The sequence below is a fragment of the Aethina tumida genome, chromosome 2, assembly GCF_024364675.1.
Source record: "Aethina tumida isolate Nest 87 chromosome 2, icAetTumi1.1, whole genome shotgun sequence".
NCBI lineage: Eukaryota > Metazoa > Arthropoda > Insecta > Coleoptera > Nitidulidae > Aethina > Aethina tumida.
Genome location: NC_065436.1, coordinates 8,307,257 through 8,329,503, shown reverse-complemented (window position 1 = coordinate 8,329,503; position 22,247 = coordinate 8,307,257). Strand labels below are relative to the sequence as shown.

The window sequence follows — 22,247 nt, the reverse complement described above, 5'->3', positions numbered from 1 at the left end:
TTATTTAAGAGTCTAGGCATTGCAGATGCGATTGCCGAACACAATTGGTATGAGCAAGATGTTTCTATCAGGAAGACAATCTTGTTGATGATGATGCGAGCACAGAAACCCTTAACTTTGACAGTCGGTCCATTTTATGCCATGACTAATAGGACCACAATAACGGTATTTATTCCATTTTCTCAAATTTTATTTTATTAAAATATAATATTTGTGTTCATTTTTAGGTTTTGAAAGCAGCTTATTCATATGTAGCTTTGATAACTAGAAAGTGAGAATAGGTGTTTGTTATTATACGTCTATATATTTAATGAATCAATATTAAACACAAATACACTTTTTGTTGCATTAACGTGCCCAACATGAATATCACAAAATACACAAATGTTAATGTAGATTATTGACGTTTAGTAACTATAGTTTATGTATGTGCTGCGTGCAACAAAATATTAACCTATTAAAGTTGCTTGAGGGTTAGTATCCAATAAAACAATAAAATTGATAATTTGTTTGAATCCATGGTCAAGAGATGTGACTCAGTTATAAAAGTCAAAGGGACCACACAAAATATTAATATGATATGACAATAAAATAAATTTTTTATTTATTAAAAATTAATAATAAAATATACCAAGTATTTTGTCCAGCTATATATTTTTTTAAATAATATAAAAAGATAATTGAAGCAAAAATAATAAAATAGTACAATGTTTTTATACATATCTGTACTAAACTAAAATTATTAACAACTTCAACAGATAGCACAGTAACAGAAGAGAAGAAAAAATTTTCAATTACTGATATATACGGGGAGTCCCCAAACGGGTGTAAAATATTTTATCATCCAAAGTAAGTCCTATTTTTCTTAATACGGATATGTACCCTGAAGGTACGTGACCATGGTCAACTAGACAAATCAACGTTGAATTATATTGTAGAACCGTAAAATAAAACAAATATTAAATGTAAAAATCAGTAATTAATAGATTTATCAATAAAATTAGTTTTAGGGTTAATTTTTTCTTTAAAATATTTCTATTATGTTTATAATATTTATTGCGTATATTCTCTCTAAGAGAATATTTTTTAAATATTATATATAATTTAAATATTTTTTACTTTTATATATTCTATAAATTTTACACAATTACATATTTTTATTATATATATATATATATATATATATATATATATATATATAATTAAAACAATATTGTAAAAGATTTAAACAATTAAAAATTCTTCAAGAAAAATTTCCTTAAAGGTTTAAGTTAATATTAAAAAAAATATATTTCATTAGTTTTGTGTATTAGGAAAATAACGTTTTAAAAATTAGTATCATAATAAAATTAATCAAAACAGCTGAAATAAAGGAAAATCTCTTATATAGCTTATATAATAAATTATTTAATTAGTAATTAAATTTGCCTTATAAAATAACAGAATTAACTCCATGAAATATTGAACTTAATATATTATTAATCATTAAAATGGTAACATTATTTAATTATTTTAAGTGAAGAAACAAAAATTATTAGTGATTTGATCTTAAGTTATTGTTAGTCTTTCTTATGAATAAAAAAAAATTAGTTAATTTAAATCTGTTCAGTTAGAATGTCATTTGACGTTCTATAATATTATATAATCTGGATAATCTTAATTCCCTACCCAAGTTTTTCGGATTTTCTCTTTAATTACTTTATGTATTATTTAATGGACCCTCCTTATTTTTTCTCATAAAAATATCCTGATCCAATTTTTCTTAATTTTTAATAATAAAAATATTTATTAGATGTGACATAGAAAACATCTTTTGACATGTATAAAAAATATAAAGTATGTACAATATATATATATATTATAATATTTGCATATTTTTTATATTTTATACTTTATGTATTTTTTACTTTTTAAACATTTTAAATATTTATATATTTTTTATATATTATATTTAATTTAGATATTTTATACTTTTATATATTCTATAATTTTATACAATTACATATTTAACTTTTTTTATTTTTTAATTTTTTGTATATTTTATACATTTATATCTCTTTATATTTTTTCTTTTATATTTTTTATATATTTTTTAAATTTTATGCATTTATAAATTTTATTTTTAAATTATATTTTTTATATATTTTATACATTTTATATTTAAACCTATAATTAATTTATTTTATGTGATGTGATTTTTTCATTTGATAGCTTTAAATGAAATATATTATTTACCATATGTTTAGTAGACGACACTTCTAAATATCTTAGAACATAGAATAATTTCATATATATTAGTAAGCTTACTTTTTAGGATATTTTAAAAACAAATTCAATTATAGTGTCTATTTAAAATAAAAAATCTGCAATATCTTATTCTACATAAGAAATGGCCGTAGAATGCTTTTACAAAATCTAGATTAACTTTTTGAAGGTATTTCAGTTGAATTGACTAGTTAGTTTTTTGTCTCTATTCTAAAAATACTCCTAAAATACCAAATTACTAAATATGGCGCAAGCTGTATATTTAGAGAAAAGTATATCTAATTTTTACTTGATAACTCGAACTTCGTTTTCTCGAATATCTTGATAACTAAATATTTGGCACACCCTTCGATATGTCGAATTCCTCTTGCTTCAAGTAAACTTCTCAAGAGTTTTCCGTTCTAATGATATCTGTCTTATGCACAAACGGCATTCCCTATCGGCAACAATTATTGATTGATTAGAATAATACCGGAAATTTCTATAATTTACTTTATGGTGTTTATATGATTACAACAATTCTAAATGGAAGTACATTTTATTAAGGGGTTTTCCAATTAAATGTCTTAAAATCAACCCCTACAATGTAATGTTTCTTGTGACAAAACCTATGTATGAAAATATCATCAAAGCTATTCTGGTTTAATTAGAAATCCTTTCGTCAAACACAAATAAATGACATTTTTTAACATTAAATTAAATACTTTACCTAATGTAATACATATTATTATTTTATAGGTTTCAAAATGTTATTTTTGATAGTGTACCTTAGTAATTTTTGTAATATTTAACTTAAATCAAACTTACATATGAATATACATTTATTTTATAACAAATTCAAGCGGACATACTTCTCAGTTGTAAATTGTCTTTAGAAATTCGGAAAAGATTGAAGTCAAAGGTCACCATTTTGGGCATTAACTTTAATTGAAATATAATGTGGCTCATATAAATCAACATAATTGAACCTGTTTTTGAACTTTCTCTAAATAAATTCAAATGAGTAAAGGTAATATTGCGTCAACTGCGCATCAAAGCATTATTTATTGCTGACGAATGCGCATGGGCGCTTTCTGTTAAGGGATTCTTATATATACCTAAACGGCAAGAATTACGTTCTCTTTCTCCAGTCTTCAATTGTCAGTAGTTTACCTAAGGGGTGGGTGTAAAGTGTGCACCCACCTCAAATTCTACAAGAATGGACTTGTTAAATTTCATTAGATTTCTACAACTGAAAAGGGGTAAGTGTTTAACTTTGATATTTAATACGAGTCAAGGCTATTTTTAATAATTATTTTTTACTTATTCTATAGTTTTGTAAAAATGAATATATGTTATTCATCTAGTTAGTTCAGAAATAATGAATATATACTAAACTTTTATGTTAATACATTATTAGCACCAATGTACTTTGGGTATTCAATTAAAGAGTCATGAAATTTTGGCAATACTAAAATAGTTAGAAGATAGATTAAGTTAGATTTTATTTACTTAAAATACTTGATAGTGGTCTTGATGATTAAGGTATCAAAAGGGGTCATTAGATCATTAAAAGTTAATTATTTAATCATTGGTGTTGGTTTATACATAATGTATAAATGAAAGCTTAAATTACCTAAAAAGTGTGTGTAGATTTTAAAATTGGAATCTCTCAGGTTTACAAAGAATATTATGATTTTTATTCTATTAATAATATATATTAGTACCTTGAATAAGTCCTCGCTGTTTTTTTTAAAAAAATAAAAGCTAGATATATATAAAATATAAGGGAACAAAGATATTTGACTCAAAGTATTGGCCATCACAACCTCGTCGGAGGTTATTCAAGAACAGGTAAAAATCGAAAAGGGCTATATCAAGTGAATACAAGGGGTGAGGTAGAACTTCCCATTGAAGCGTTTCTATTCAGGTTGTCGCTGGTTTTGTAACAAAATCACTTTGTCGTGTCCCTGTTAATAATTATTTATTATTGTCAACCAACATAATTAAACTTATACCCACTGTATATTGTGTCAATAGAACAAGACAAAATAAATTAATAAATAAAATATTATTGGGATAAATAAACTAATAATATTTATTGCAGCTCTAAATCAGGAAGGGAATGGGAGCAGATTCTACAGGATTTCTGGTTTCAATCCAATTATCAACTCCATTCAGCAAGAAACAAAATTGGATGAGCACATATATGGAAAAGACGTAGACTATCAAATGTTTTCGATTAGTAAAGTTTTTTCAATAATGAAACATAGTGCTGTTAATACAAATGAATTTGTTAAATCAGTTTATTTTATTGGAAATGAAAAACATTTAGTTTAAATTATAAATTAGGGGCTCGCCTAACCTAGGGAATGCCTATCTAAACCTAGCTTATATCTATGTAGATTATTGTACTCTTATAATAAACCCATCACCATCACCATGCTATGTACAAATTCTATATACACAAGTAAGGAACAAATGTGATCTTACAAGGCATCCGAAATTTGGTTAAGTAGCGACCCCGCTCCCAATGAATGAAAAAGACACAGAACAACCTGCTTGGGGTGTCCTGTCTCAACGAAATGTTTTTTTTTTTCTGGGGACAGAGAGGGGAAAGTGTAAACCCCCCTCCGGGCACCGATCCGGAGATCATAACCAATTGGAAACCATATGTGCTAGCACATATGGGGGAAAGGGCGTGTATATACCATACACGGGTGAAGTTGAACCAGAAGACGGGACTGACAAAGATGCCAGCCCCCTGTCAACTGGTTCCCGGAAGAACAAGCCCAATCTGAGGAAGGTCCTAGAACCTCCCTGGGTGAGGATTGGGCTTGCAGTTGATCCGTCGGCCTCCCGCCACCACTGGCTTGTGGAGCGGGACTGCCCGAGAGATGTGCTCAACGAAATGTGTTGATTTCCCATATATAAATTGATTTGGCAGATCTATGTGAGTGACATGTAAAATTTGTTGTGTGTATAATGTGTTATAATATGAACAACACCGGTTGTTGACGATTGTGCACTTCTTTTGTGGTCCTCACTGTATATATAATACAATGCTAGTTTATATTATAAAGGAATAAAACCGAACGTTTCCAATTCCGGACTTTTATTTGCTATATTTAGTGGCCAAAATTTTGACTTAAATAAACTAAAATTTTGTGGGTTTAGAAAAACGATACATGGCCTAGGAAATTAGAAAAAAAGACCTTAAACATATATAAAAATACATAATAGGTAACTTGACAATAGATGATTTTATAAATCATCTGAAAACCGTTAGAAATATGTAATAAATATTATGATGTCAACGTTGTTTTACTGCCAAGATAATGATAAACAATCAGGAATGATTAAACACAAGATTTCATATTTAATATTAATTTTGAAACATTTAATCACAAATTTTAAACAATATGGCATTAGGAATCATCAGAGTTTTAAACAAGTTCGCAACAAACTTAATATTTATTACTTTTTTGTCTTAAGGGATCCAGACAAGTGACAGACAGGAAAGTGATAATTCAGAGGTTTTATACTAATAATAATGTTTATGTAAATACCCTGAGTGGATGATCGGCGGCAGTTTAAGCAGCAATGAACTCTTTACTCTACGTTGCTTGTAACAGAAATGCGTCAACAGCTCTCATCATTTAATTTGTTGGTGTTCTTCACATGTTTTTAGCTGACAGGAATGTGATACACAATTTGTTTGCATACATACTGTGGCGAAAATTTGAATAAAAATAAGGAGCCACGTAATTTCTTTTTAGGTTTTAGCAAATCTGTTTGATTGTTGCTGTGATTAGATATAATATTTTTGATTTATGTTTTTTCTTTACGTTTTATTTCGTTTTGTAAAATCGTACCAACAAGAAGTAATCATTTTTCTTAAGTTTAGGCCTTTTTCTCCAAAAAATATTTTCTAGCCCTGCACAATTTCAGTTCCCAAAAAGAAATCAATACTTCAGGTTTAAAGTGTTTCTGAAATATTAAAAAACTATGTAGCTAAGAATTAAACCCACCAAAGTTCCTTCATTGTAAGAATAATTAAAGCAAATTTAAAGAAAATTGTAAATTGATAAACAATTAATAAAATGAAATTATTAATTTAAAATAACAAAATGAACAAAAGTATTATTTTTTTATTAAAAAAATCTGAAATATATATGTGAGTAATCTTTATCTTAAAAGAAGAAAATTATAAATTGCCTCCAAATATGAAAATTTTATTGGTAAACATTTAATAAAATGAAATTATTAATTTAAAATAACAAAACTAACAAAAATATTATTTTTTATTAAAGAAATATGAATTATATATGTTAGTAATCTTTATCTTAAAAGAAGAAAATTGTAAATTGTCCCCAAATATGGAAATTTTATTGGTAAACATTTAATAAAATGAAATTATTAATTTAAAATAACAAAACTAACAAAACCATATTTTTTATTAAAAGAATCTAAATTGTATATGTCATATATAATATGAAATTTTTATTGATAATAATTAATAAAATGATATTATTATTTTAAAATAACAAAACTAACAAAAATATTAATTTTTATTAAAACCTTTATCATAAAAGAAGAAATTGGAAATTGTCCCCAAATATGAAGCTTGTATTGATAGACAATTAATAAAATGAAATTATTAATTTAAAATAACAAAACTAATAAAAATATTATTTTTTATTAAAAGAATCTTAATTATATATGTTAGTAATTTTTGTCTTAAAAGAAGAAAATTGAAAATTGTTTCCAAATATGAAACTTTTATTGATAAACAATTAATAAAATGAAGTCATTAATTTAAAATAACAAAACGAATAAAAATATTATTTTTATTAAATAAATCTGAATTACATATGTTAATAATATTTATCTTAAAAGAAAATTGTAAATTGTCTCCAAATATGAAGCTTTTATTGATAAAGAATTAATAAAATAAAATTATTAATTTAAAATAACAACGTCAAAATGCATTGACGCCACTAAGGACTTGCACTTTTAAGGAGTAAATTCATTCCAAATATCCTCTATTTTAACCTTAATTTCGGTTAATATTCAAACAATTTCTTTATTCCATCCCAAAATTTAGATGTCACACAAAATGAATATATTTTTCTTAATAAGTGATAAAGGAATAAATATTTTGTTTACTGTGTTTTCGATATTTATTGAAAACTAACTAATTATATTGGATTAATTTTTGGAAAAACTCTTAGGGACTGCAGAACTTGATGTTCAAAGAGAATATCGAGGTATTCGATGAACTGTTACGTATCCGAAAACAACAATCAGATGATCCAGCTGAGTCTGCCGATACGTGAAAGCATAGCCAAATTCGTCGATACGATCAGCGAGAACGACAGTCAGCTAAAGAATTTTATTTATTTATACAATAGTATAGATCGCAAATTGAGTTCGTCACAATTATGGTGTTTCATTACAATAAAAGTAAAATAAATAAGGTGATTAGTACCACATTATGAATAATTTACAGTTCAAGAGCAAAATTATTGACTTTATTGACAAATTTTTCAGAATTTTATTTATTTATAAGTAATATCCGTAACCATAGTGTGGGTAATAACTGCCATAGTATGGAGACCCATAATATCCAAGCAGCTGAGGATCTGGATTTGGCCTTGGAAGAGCCATGGAAACAGAAGCCAACACGAGGACAACAAAGAGAATCAGCTGAAAAATATATTATTAAATATTAATATAATATTAGTTATGACTAAATACAAAATTTAATGTAAACTTAATTCTTAAAATGTATCATTAGTCACAGTTTAACAGTAACTTTTGTTCTCTAAATAGAAATAGTAGAAGTAGTTACTAATAAAGATATTTTTATATAAAATTTAATATTAAATTAATTTAGATTTTCTGCTTACTTGTTTATAATTTCTATATGTTGTTATTGTATACTACAATAATTAGTTATTTTACCCACTCTGTATAGCACAATAAGAATTGTATCAAATTTAAATTTTTGGTTGGACATACAACTTGGATTTTTTTAAAAGAAGGCAAAATTTGCCCAAGAGCACATTGGGTGGACAGTGGAAGACTGGAAAGAATTGTTTGGAGTGAGGAATCCAAGTTTAACCTGTGTAAAAGTGATGTTCTGTTCATGTTCGACATCCGAAAGATGAACGAATAAAAAATACATAAAGCCTACTGTTAAACATGGTGGAAGATATGTTATTATGGTTTTTCTTCGTACGGTGTTAGTCCAATTCACAGTATGGAGGGCATGAAGGATTGGTTCCTTTATAGAGACATCCTTAGTAATGTTTTAGAACCGTACGTATAAGGCATATCTTTCAAAACCCACCTCAAAATTGTTTAAGGATTAGTTTTTAACGTAAATGGTCGAAGTAATGTAGTCTATTGAGAATCTGTGAGATATTCTTGAACGCATAATCAGGGGTACTAATATACGAAAGAAGGCCAATTAATTTGAAAAATTATGTGTTGTGTTCAACAGAACTGAGGCAAATTGATGGCCATACTGTACATAACCACTGACCACTCCTTAACAAAAATTATTGGGAAATTCCATTACAATTTGAAATTAAAGCATTAATAATAATATTCAGTAGAACCCAATTTTTTTTTAACCATGCAGATACATTTTTTCCGAAATAAAATGCAGCTATATCTTCCATTCCATTCCATTCCATTACAATTTGAAATTAAAGCATTAATATTGGTTCAGTAGAACCCAATTTTTTTTTAACTATATAGATATATTTTTTCCGAAATAAAATGCAGCTATATCTTTTGTGCATCTGATATCCAAAAAATTATTAGACCTTGAATAAGTTTTCACTATCTTCTTTTACAAAATAAATGCTTAATTTAAAATAAAAGGAATAAAAATATAATATAATATAAAAATTAATAAGCCAGAACATGTGTCATCGAACAGAATAAGTGAAAATCGGTAGAACCTATCTAATGCAGAAGTCTTGATGAAGTAATTCTTATTTTGGCATTTTGTCGGTACGCCAGAACGTTCTTTAAAGTTCAAAATTATCATTTTTGAAGCGTGGAATCCAATCCCTGTATATCGTATCTGACTGAGCATTGTCACCGCAAGAATAAAGTGTTCTACAAATTTCTTTTGAATTAAATAGTGCCATAAAATACCCCACAAATGAACTTTATTTGGCAAGTAGGCAAAAAACAATTTTATTTACATTAAAGTGAACTATCATACACAGAAATTTAAGGTTAGATGCAGTACTTTATTACCATTCAAAATTCTATGCACGGAGTACTGCTATTTTTGAAGAAACAGCGAGAACTTATTCAAGGTCCTAATATATTTGTGTAGAATTTTACATAAAAGTGGACACCAAATATATTTTTATTTAATATTAATTAAATAAATTATTTAATAATTACTTACCAATTTCAACATGTTGTCTGTGTAAATGTAAAGAAAACTAAATAATAACTGATAATCTAAATACACCGCAAGTGTTTATATACCAAATATTCTATTAAAATTCGTCTCGCATTAAAAGATTCTTAATGGAAATTGCAAATTATTATTCTCGTGTTGAATTTGAATTAAATCTCATTTTCATAGATAGCCTTAAAAATGCAACAACTGGTGCAGAATAATGTGGAAATGTAAATGCTGTTGCATCTCACAATAATAATTATTGATATGGACTACGGATCATTTTCATTCATTTAATCATGATCAATTAATTATATTGCATTCTCTTTGATGTTTATGGAATTTATAATTTGCAGATGTCAATGCGGGGAAGTTATACAACATTTTAGACATACATATTTCATTATATTTCACATCAGCATACAATAAAGGATCCAATTTGAATATATTTTATTCAATAGATAATAAAATAATATTTTATTTTTTCGCAATTTGAAATATCTTATTATTATTATTATTATGCTTTTTCATTTGTGTGTTTCATCAATGATATACAGTGGTACCCAGAGAAATAGCACACATTACTATCCTAACGTTAATTACCATAAATTGCAATTAAAATATCTTATTTTTTATTAAAAGTAATTATACTATATTCCTTCTACCACTATTTATTTTGTATCTAATTCAAAACAAAGAAATAGAACACATTTTAAAAATACATATTTCTTAAATAATAAAATATTAATATATAAATATTAAAATTATTAATATTTTGTTGAAAAAAACGTTTGATGCGACTGAATTTTGAGAAAGACATCATGCATGACAGAGACAGTCTGCAAGTTTGATTCGTAGTGGGAATTTTTTATTGTCTCTGTCATGCATGATGTCTCTTTCAAAATTTAGTAGATTCAAAGGCTTTTCAATCGGTATATTAAATGTCCTGTTTCTTTGATCAACGAAATCAGACTAATATATGCGTTTAAAATAATGTATCCGTCGTTTATGTGTGACAAAAAAAAAAGGTTTTGAATATTCAAATATAAATTTTATATTGACTTCACCAAATTTAAATTAAATTCTTTTACGAATTATCTTACAAAATATTGTGCCATGCCCTTTCTGAATTTTTCTATCTGTAAGAATTATTACCTCGAATTTAAAAATGTCAATGAAATGTAAGTGGGCTTCCAATTTTGAAAAAAAAATACTAAAATGACATTTTAAAATAAAACAGAGAAGACAGAGGAATTGAGGTAAAAACACAATTTTTGTGACTAAAAAAATTATAAATTTTTGTAACATTCTTTTTATGAATTTTTTTAAAAATAGTAAAAATTGAAAATTGGTGTTAAGCTTAGTTAGTACGAACAAGAACGGATAAAGAAGACACACATAACAAGAATTTAAAAAAACATAGTTTCAGGAAAGTTGAATGTGAAAAAAATAACTTTTCTTTAACTGTTCCATATTATCAAAAGCTTTCATGGATTCAACATAACAGGAAACAAGCTTAAATAAATTTGTTCATTATTTGTTATTATAGATAGTTTTTTATGAAGATATATGCGTATTTCAATTCCGTCCTACTTCTTTTATAATATTAAGGTAGTTTTTACACTTTTATCGAAACAGAGCATTTTAATAAATAAATATTCAATTAACAAGAATTCAGATTTAGCAACATTTTTAGCATATTCAAAATAGTTTTTTGAAACAAGATTAATATTAATGAAACGTTTTCGCACAACCATTTTCTACAATCACATTTTTTCACATACGAAAACTTCATCATTAAGAGGAACACCAAAAATTAACACTTTTAATGGGTGAAAAGGAAAATAACATACGTATTCAATTAAGAAGTAAGTAGTTCCGTATGATAATCAAGAGAATAACAAATATCTCATGATCTCAAAAGCTACTTCCTCTCAACCAAACAATACTACATGCAAAACTATCCCAACTTCATGAAGATTTAGATGTTGTAAAACTGCTTTTCTATGACTAATACATTTGAAAAGTGGAATTTACTGCTCATCTGTAAGTTGATGCAGAAACATTCCATATTTGTTCAGAAATTAAATGAAAATGAGACAAAATAATAGTTGTCATTTAGGTATAAACACATTTTTTGAACTCCCATCTAGATTAGTTTAATTCTTATTTAGGAGCTGAATGTGATGAGGAATCTGAAAGTTTTCACCAAAATTTAATTACTCCTTAAGAATTAGAGAACACCTATATTAAAAAATATATGTTAAACAAATTGTCAATTAAATGTATGGAAAGTTTTTTATTATTTTTTGATAGAGAACCAAAAATAATATAAAGTTCCCATACACGAATGTCCGATCTCTTTTTGTTTTCAAGTTAGAGATTTTTCAAGCTTTTTAATAGGCTTTTATTGTTTCTCAAAGAGCAAGAATATTTGGAAATAGGTAGATTGGTCCTGTGGGACCTACACATTGGACAGCTCGTAATCCCGATCTTAATCCTCTCGATTTTTCATTTTGGGAGTTTATGAAAAATGCTGTAGAAATAAATAGAGAAGAAAAATTATGGAACACGAAGATTAGAAATGTGCATTCTAAAACAGGATCACCATTGCTGTAGATATGTTGTTAAATTAAATAATAAATAAAAAATTTCAACATCCTTTTTTGTAAAACAAAAATGGATCGGACATTGGAATAGAGGAACTTTTTTAGTATTTTTTGGTCCCCTACAACAAGGTGCTATGCATTGTAATTTGTTTTATGTCACCCTGTATATGTAAGCTGCGTGCAAAATAATAGCAGTGCCATTTGTTTGAATAAAGAATAATTCAATGGACTTGTAGGTTTTGGTTTTGTTCATAAGTATATACTTTCATGCTTCAGACAAGAAATACAAATTTTATGATGGTGTCCCGCTTTCAAATGGGCTACATTGTATGAAGACATAAATGGATTCGCATAACAAGCAATACATTAATTTACCCAAAAGAAAATCTTCCAAGTATTGCACAAATAAACTAAAAAAGTAAAATAAATTAGTTGATAATAGATTTAAAGTATACATCAACAAACCAAATCTATATATTCCAACTTTTCTTCTTCAACAATAAATTAAATCATTCTAAAATTAAGAGTAAATTGATATTAAACAATTGCAAGAAAATGTAACCTAAAATTATAATTTTTTATCAAGTGTCTTTATTATATTTAATTAAAAGTATCATTACATTCTGCACTACTGAATTTTAAACTGTGTTTAGAGCTATCAATTAATAGACCCCAATCTTTTGCTTATGTTTATGGTAATTTGATTTTTTATATCAAAAAGCCATGTTGTTTTTGATAAATATTTGATTACACATAATCATTAAATCACTATAGTTATAAAAATAATATAAATAAATAGTACATTTTATATCTAGAATAAAAAATAATAATTGTTCAAAAAAGTAATTAAAAATCAATAGAAATAGAAAAAAATTATTTATTTTCTAAAAACAAATGAATTTTTAGGATTTTGTATCGCAGATCATAAGTTTTAACTTACTAATGATCTATTCATCTTGGGCTATTTGTAACTGTAATTGTTCTCCATCACAGAGATTGTTAAAACTTTAATGCATTTACATATATTCTTTAGAGTTTATTTTCATTGTCTTCGTGTATTAGGAAAATATCGTTTTAAAAATTAGTATCATAATAAAATTAATCAAATCTGGTGAAATAAAGGAAAATCTCAAAAACAATGTAATAGTAATATTAATTATTTTTATAATAATTGAGCTTATATAATAAATTATAATTAGTAATTAAATTTGCCTTATAAAAAAACAGAATTAACTGCATGGAATATGGAAATTAAAATATTTATATTAATCATTAAAATGGTAAAATTATTTAGTTATTTTAAGTGAAGAAACAAAAATTATTAGTGATTTGAACTTAAGTTATTGTTAGTCTTTCTTATCAATCAAAAAAAAAAATAGTTAATTTAAATCTGTTCAGTTAGAATGGCATTTGACGTTCTATAATATTATATAATTTGGATAATCTTAATTCCAATACCCAACAAATAATAAGTTTTTCTGATTTTCCTTGTAATTATTTTATGTGAAGAATATTTAATGGACCCTCTTGGTTTAAAAATATTCTTATTTTTTCTCATAAAAAATATCCTAATCAATTTTTCTTAAATTTTAACCATACAAATATTTATTAGATGTGATATAGAAAACATCCCTTGACATGTAAATCGATTCATATATAAAAAAATATGTTTGTATGTACATTGAGACTTTTTCTTCAGATATTTTAAAATAAAGAAATTTCAAATTTTCTATCTCAACTTACAAATTACTTTACAATAAAACATAAAAATACACGATTAATTAAATACATCCAACGGAAAATATTATTATATATTTTTATACCCAATGTTGAAAAAAATAATTTGGTACTGGCTTAGTAATTAAGCTTCAATTAATTGTATATATTCTCATAATTGTAAAAAATATTTTTATACTACATACATCAAATTATCAATATAAAATAAAAATACATCCAAAAATCATTGTTTTATATTTAAATATCCAATCTTTGAGATATACATTTTTAAGAACAGCTTAAGATAATGGAAAAGTTCAAAAGTATATTTCATAATTATATCCGGTAATTAAGTTTTTTTATCAAATATACTTAATTACAACGGAAAAAACAATCAGTCATAAAAAGCAGTTAAAGTCATTAAAAGTGTAATTTGTAACACCATTCACTACATTAATTAAAACATTTTTAATGGATAACAAATTTTATTTTAATTGATAAAAATACTTATAAAAACGTTGTGAATTCTCATAGAATCACAGTACAGTTACATCTTCTCTTAGTACAATGTTTATCTTAGTCAGTTTTGCTGCTGTTTTAGCTGTAGTTGCAGCCAAACCTAGTGTTTATGGAGAGAATGTTCTTCCATTATCAGTTCCAGCTGGACCAGTTCATGTGCCAGCAGTTGTTAGTTCTTCATTCCGTAAAGATGTTATCCATAAACCTACTGTAACTTCTTACACCGCACCAGCTGTTATAGGTCACAGAGCTGTTGTTGATAGTGTTCCATTGCCAATTGTAGAAAAGACCTTTGTCCAACCAGCTCCAATTGTAGAAAAAACAATTGTACAACCACCACCGATTGTGGAGAAGACAGTAATCCAACCAGAATCCATCGCTCACACTTACAGAAAAGACGTAATTGGTAAACCTGTTATCTCAATCCATACTCCAGAAGTCGTAGCTCCAGTAGTAGCTCCACTTGTTGAGAAAACTATTGTTCAGCCTGCTCCAGTTGTACACAGGACCTTGGTACAACCAGCTCTTACTCATGCTTATTCCGGATATGTCTCACATAATCCAATTCCTTTGAACCCATTAGGAGTTGCCCCTCATTATAGAAGAAATTACTATTGGTAATATGCAAACAATATACCAATGAAAATTCAGATGGTATAAAAATGTACCTTTTATTTGTTTGTTTTAATATAAATAAATAATGATTTTACAAAGTCAATGTTTTATTTAAATTTAATTTTAATCCTGAATCAATAACTTTGCCTTGTCCAACTTTCTGTTTATTATTTCTTAGCCTACTCCACCCTTGTCATCTTGAATATGGGGCGTGAATAAATAAAATAAATCATTTTAATTTATTTCCTCCAGTGGTTCAATAATTATTTTATACAGAATTAAGCAATTTGTTTTACAAAAATAACTTGGTATTGTAGTGGTATTAATCTTTAACTCTGTAGTTTATTCTGTTATATGTTTATTTGTTTGTTGTTAAATATTTTTTTAAACAAATGGAGTTGAACTTAAAGAGAATCAAACACATTTTTTGCCAATTTTTTATTAATAAATAAAATAAACATTCATATAAAAATTATTATATTTTGTAGCAAATATTGTATAAATGTCTCTTTACAACTGAACCTGAATCTTGAATACTTCATAAATATAAAAAATTGTTATCATACATAATTTAAATAAAATATGGATTATAAATAATGGATATATTAGTTTAAATCAGAATTTGTTAAAAAAAGGAACAACAGTTTTTGTATTTATAATGGTATACTTAAAGCATTATCTGTAATGTGGGTATATCTGAACTCTCAAGAAAAGGGTTTTTAATTTGTTTATAAATTAACATATTCCTAAATTACATAGGAAACTAATATAGTCATTACTTATTGAATAGTATAATTCATGCAAAAAACCTTAATCAAATTAAAATACAATTAAACTATTTTTTCTCATAATTTTAATACATCTATAGTCATTAAAATTAATTATTTACAAGATTTATATTCACATTTAATTAAATTCATAATATAAACCATCCCCATTTTGGTTGATTATGTATCTTTGTTAACTTTTTGAATGTTTTTCTCATCTTCACAATTTTTTTCCTTCTCGTTATCCCCACATTCTTTATCTACATTTTCTTGTTCATTTTCATAATCTATTTGATTATGTTTTTCATCTTCACAACTTTTTTCTCCTTTGTTATACTCAGATTGTTCCATTTCACAACTTTTCTTATCTTTTTCTTCATTCTCATCAGAATCCTCATCACTACTACTTAATTCATCTTCATCCAAATCATCATCAATCCACAATTTCGTCTTTTTACTCTTAAGCTCACCAGATTCCTCCGCATTCTTCCTCTTATTCAATCCCAAATTACTACTCTGTGCATTTTTCATGCCACAAATAACAGCATCTTCAACTTTTTCACTCAACTCTTCACGTTCTTTATAGTAACTTTCATCTTTAAATTCATGTTTCGGTGTTTCCAACATTTTTTCCAACTTCTTCCTTTTCTGATCTTTTTGTTGCTTTTCTCTGTCTGCTTGTTGAGAAATCCAAGTTTTTAACCTACAAAATAATTAAATTAAAACAAAAATAAACATATATTTAAGTGTCATACCTTTGTTCTTCATTTATGTCCCTCAATCTTCTTCCACTTAAATCCCTACAAGCTTCACGATTGGTTGTTTTCTCAATCTGTGCACCTATGGCACGTAACATAGACCCAAAACCACCTTTGCCTCCACATAGTCTTAAATTAATATGTACTCGTGCGTTTTCACATATTGTATCTCCTTCAAGCAGTTTCTTTCCATTTGAAGTCAAATAAAAGTCATCAAATTGCTAAAAAATAGTATTAATATATTAGATGAAACTTTTTAGGTTATATTATACATACCAATAAATTTGTAATTGTTGTTTGTAATTGTGTGGTTGTCAGGCATTTTTGTGTGGAATAAACGACTTCCTTGTTGAAAAGTACAAACATTTTCGCTTTATTTATTTATTAAGTTGTAAACGACGTAAAACGATGATAACTATGTTTTGTTTACTGTTTTCGAGGACACACAGGTATACCAACACAGATTGCTGCATAAATAATACGCATGCGTGCAAAATTGACCAATAAAAATCTTAATACATAAAAGGCGCCAAATGATCAGAAACTTCCCAGATTTGTAAATAATACAGTAAAATAACATAAAAACTTAAGTTAGTTAGTTCTACTTAAAAACCTCTAAATGTTAAACCAAATACAAATCATTTTATTCAGCTTTTTAAGATCAATAATCAATATTATTATTATCAAATATATAAAGAAATTATTATTGTCAATTTTATGAGAGACCAATAAGCTTCTACAGTTTAAAAAAATTATTTTACTGAAAATTGTTCATTTTATTGAATTCGGACAAAAGTATCTTTTATTTAGTTTAAAACATATATGATAATATAATGTAATAATATAATAATATGATAATATAATAGTACAATAATACAATAATATAATAATATAATAATATAATAATATAATAATATAATAATATAATAATATAATAATATAATAATATAATAATATAATAATATAATAATATAATAATATAATAATATAATAGTTATCCATTATTCAGATTACATAACGAAATGAAAAATGCATTATGATTTGTAGTTTACATCCACAAATACATTATCCAATTGTAATTTATTTAATTATTTACTAACATTTATTAATAGGCATTATTGTGTTGTGTGTCATAACTACTTATAATAGTCAATATTTGGTTTGATTACTGTATTCATCAACGTGATGATGTGAAGATTTTATATTGAATTTTGTAATTTGTGCAAATTAAGGTGTATGCCTTCTATAAAGTGATGTTGTGTTGTGAGAACATATAATCCTAAAATTGTTGATGATATATTGCATTTGTAATAAAATGAATTACGTTAAATATTAAATATATTTTAGTAATTTTAGACCTCACTGATATGGTAGAATTTTGATGTGAATATAGTAAAATTTTGAAAATGAACCAAAACGCAAAAACCATTTTAACAATATTTCAGGATTCCCCGGCTGTGCCAGAACAAGTTTCTTGGAGCATAAATAAATTATTATAAATATTTATTCTCGAGACCCACCATCAAACCATGGTTGGAAATGCCAGGGTTAGAAAGGACGCCTTTAAGGCTGTAAAATTTAAATCATACCTTAGTGGAAATAATTGCATCATTTAATGGTGCATAATTCATACTAATATATAAAAATAAATTATTCTGGAACTCTAACATATTCAGAAAATGTATACAATTTATATAGGTTGTTATATTTTCAATTGTAAAATTAATTTTATAACTGAAAAAATAATAACCTTTATAAATTGTGTACATTTTCTGAACAAAATTAATCTTACAATTGAAAAAATAATATCCTCTATAAATTGTGTACATTTTCTAAATATTTTAGAGTTCCAAAATAATTTATTTTAAGAATTTAAGATTTAGAATTCAAGTTTCCGAATTCTTGAATTCCTAAATTTTATCAATTCTTGAACTCTTGGTCTATGGTTCTTTAATTCATATTAATATATAAAAATAAGTTATTCTGGAACTTTAAAATATTGAGAAAATGTACATAATTTATAAAGGTTTATACAGAAATTCAAGTTTTCCAGTTCTTAATTTCCAAACTTTTGAAGTCTTGAACTATATTGATATTATATAACGCTTTATCACTGGGCAATGAAAAGACCACAAATTGGATAGTTCACAAATATATATTTTAGTTTGGTCTTTAGATTCAAGAAAACTAATTTGCCGGTAATTTGAATTTGTCTTGTGACTTTTCGATTTCAGCAGAGTACCATTAATATTATGCCCCACAATATTTTAATTGTGTTTTGATGGAATCTGTATAAGAACGTTTGAAAGAAATTGCACCACCATTTTGTTGACAATAAGGAGATCAGACGAATCATTTGTGGAAGGAAATTGTCATCTATAATGAGATAAATTACTAAAAACAGGATTATACTTTATCAATTAAATTAAAAAATTACTATAAATGAAAAAATAACAAAGCTATAAGTAAATTTAGAAAATATTTAGAGGTAAATTAAAAAGAAAATAAGAATTATATATTTTATTTTATTTTAATATGTGTAAAAAATTAAATTTGTATAATTGATCCGTATTCGTCCATCACGTTGACACAAAACATAAAATTCGGGTCCCAAGTACGAATGCAAATTATTTAATAACTACCAACAATACCAGGAAAAAGAATGCATTCTTCAGCAACTAGGCTCCGATTTCAATATGAGTTTACTCTGTGTCAGACATAGGAAAAACCATCATTTTATTGCTAGAACAATTGTATTCCAGAGTAGTCCACCAAATATTGTATTTTGTGTTCAACTTGTATGTATCTAAGAACCTTTTAAATTTAGTTAAATAAAGTGATTTTAAAAAGGACAACTACATTGGTTGAGTCGGTAGGATATCTAAACAGTTCAGTACAAAGGTCCAGGTCTGTTTCACCAGAAAATCAGTTCCGTCAAGACATGAAAACTCAAGAAAAACCATCCACAATCCAGATGCTGTCACACAGTGGTCCTAATGTAAGTACGTTTATGTCTTTTAGAGGTCAATCAGTTTATCAAAGTTATTCAGATATTTCGCATTAAGAAGAGAACGAATCAAATTCCAAAAGAAAATTTTCATCTTCAACTTTACACAAAAAAACAAGTCACAATTTTGGCAAATTATATCATGAAATAACCGACAATTACGGAAATTAAAGAATATTTAGAAATCATGCCAAAATTTAAGGGAGTATCCGAATTATTGTCTTATCTTGACAAGCATGTGAAAAAATTATTAGAATATTTATGATGCAACTAATGCACAAAATCCTAGAAATAATTTTAGTACCAGTAACAAGCAGATTAGTAACTGGAAATAATTACGCGAATCTCTTATAATTGCTTACTCAGATAAATGAGACATCACATTGATTTTTTAAAGAAAATTCAAAAAGTATTAGATGCACAAATCTCATATTTTAATCTTAATTATGGTGTTAATACTGGTTTAAATAATCATTCGAAAATTTAGCTTGTTAAACGAATTAAAAGATCCTCAAAACCTAAATGGTTCTCTTAACTTACTAAATAACTAACAAAATTAAATTCGATTTCAATAATATTTCCAGATATCTTTTTATCAAAATACAGAATTAAAATTTCATCTCTTTAAATTCCATAGACACATTGACTGGTTTTTAGAAATGGATAACTGGAAAAAACTTGCTGCTATTATAAGTTTTAAATTTTAAAATCTTTTATTTACTTTCTTTGTCTAATGTCAAATTCAGAATATTTTACCGGAAAACATCTTCCTGGGATTGTAATTTCAAATTTCAAAATTTAGAACAAAACACCTAAACACAATTAATTAACGTGATATTTGTCGACTTTCAAAGTACGATAGAAAACCCTTGAAATTAAAATACAATATTACAGAAACAACCAGTAAACTATTCGAAGGTTTCTAACTATTGTAAAATTATCTTCCAAATGTGCCCAAGCTTCTCCACTTTTATGATTATAAAGAAATGAAATTGCTAATAATCTCTTACACTACGGCATTCCTTCACAAATCGTTACTAATAACTACTAATGATCTACTATAAAAGTCTATAAAATAGATATTGATCTTATTAGTTTCCAACATTCTGATTCAAATGGTATTGTTGAACGCTATCACTCGATTATAATCGAATAATTTCTAAACGAATCTATCAAAATCAAAGTAAAATTCACAATTTGAACACATAATAATACAAAAAATTCAGTTAACAATTAAGACCATTTGAACTTATTAACAGGATTTAGAAAATAACCCGTTTAAAATAATTATAGAACAACTGATGTCATAATACATTTCCATTTTTTCAAAAACTGTTCAAAAAGCAGTAAACATCCATCTAACAAACATTAAAAGACCTCCAAAAGAGCAAGTTGAATCTCGAGATCAGGCACAAAAAAATATTGTGCGAGACTGCAAAAATCTCATCACACATTTCTTCACTATTATGACCTTTCTGTAATTCAATCAGAGGTCAAACAACTTAACAACTATGATAATATTAAATTCATTGTAAAGAGATACAAATAATCAATAATTCATTTATTATTTAAAATAGTAAACGAAAAACTAAATAATATCTAACCAAATAATATTAATGGAATGACCTTTTGTGATATTTGCATATAATAAGGTTGTACAGGATACCAGCGACAGAAGCAAATCTGAAGAAACCCTGCAACACCATTGACACAGAACAAATTAAGGGAAAGGCCCTAAGAAGAGACAGAACAAAGAAGAGTACGACAAGGACCATCAACACGTAGAATTCTTAATAGAACACAAAGTGAACGTTCCACAAAAACAACTGTTGAAATTGTTCAGACTATATTATATATGAAGAATGTGTCCGAGGTGGACCAAGAGGTTGGAAAGGGAGAATGGGAGTTGGTACATGTGAGTAGAATGCTACTACTACGATCCATGGACATCGAAGATGAAAGAAAAGATAGAGAAACCAAAAGAAGCATAAAGAAATAAGTAAGTATGAAGCAATAATTAAAATAATATTATGAATAATGCCATAAAGAATATGTTTTACAGCATTATAGGAGGAGTGCTAGCGGTACCATCTCTAGTGACGTATGAAGCAACAACCCCCTACAAAAGCCGATGGAGAGAGGGAAGGAAAACTTGAATAAGGAGTGTGGGAACCTGATTAAAAAGAATTGGACCGGCTAGCAAAAGCATTAAACAAAGAAATAGAATTACTTAAGAAGGGATGGTGTCTAAACCATATGTGGAATTAAGTGGTCAGGAGAAATAAGAAGGCGTGGAGTGTTAGATTTTCTGGGCGTAAGACAGTCAAGGTGTTACGACAAAACAAACTTTACACTCCCTAACGAAAGGATTATAGAAATAATACGAGAAATAACATCAGAACAGGACATATTCCAAAAACCCGTGGTAGGAAAAGTAAACAACAGCCAGGAACAAATAAATAAATTGGAGTTGTACTACTTGACAATGAATAATAATAATGGATAATATAGAGGATGATGAACGAATTCAGGTAGCGAATTTAAAACATCTTTAAGAAGATGATGATAAGGCTGGCAAGG

General features: G+C 26.5%; 3 protein-coding genes across 4 annotated transcripts in view; 1 reads left to right on the top strand and 2 right to left on the bottom strand.

The window, feature by feature from the left end:
• Positions 1-22,247, bottom strand: part of LOC109605890 (tubulin polymerization-promoting protein homolog) — a 166,181-nt gene that overhangs the window by 124,566 nt on the left and 19,368 nt on the right. The gene's annotated exons all lie outside the window — the stretch shown is intronic.
• LOC109606465 (uncharacterized) lies at positions 14,569-15,141 on the top strand. The gene has a single exon (XM_020023015.1). The coding sequence runs from the start codon at positions 14,569-14,571 to the stop codon at positions 15,139-15,141; it is 573 nt and encodes a 190-aa protein (XP_019878574.1).
• On the bottom strand, positions 15,972-17,092 carry LOC109606466 (replication stress response regulator SDE2). The gene is made up of 3 exons (XM_020023016.2): positions 16,937-17,092; positions 16,658-16,881; positions 15,972-16,605 (listed from the first exon to the last, which is right to left on the bottom strand). The coding sequence occupies exons 1-3, from the start codon at positions 17,024-17,026 to the stop codon at positions 16,083-16,085; spliced, it is 837 nt and encodes a 278-aa protein (XP_019878575.1). The 5' UTR covers positions 17,027-17,092; the 3' UTR covers positions 15,972-16,082.

Excerpts from the sequence above, each read along its gene's own strand:
- LOC109606465 (XM_020023015.1), top strand. The coding sequence starts at position 14,569 with ATGTTTATCTTAGTCAGTTTTGCTGCTGTTTTAGCTGTAGTTGCAGCC.
- LOC109606466 (XM_020023016.2), bottom strand. The coding sequence starts at position 17,026 with ATGTTTGTACTTTTCAACAAGGAAGTCGTTTATTCCACACAAAAATGC. Across the intron at positions 16,882-16,936 it reads CAACAATTACAAATTTATTG|CAATTTGATGACTTTTATTT; the intron begins GTATGTATAATA and ends ACTATTTTTTAG. Across the intron at positions 16,606-16,657 it reads GACATAAATGAAGAACAAAG|GTTAAAAACTTGGATTTCTC; the intron begins GTATGACACTTA and ends ATTATTTTGTAG.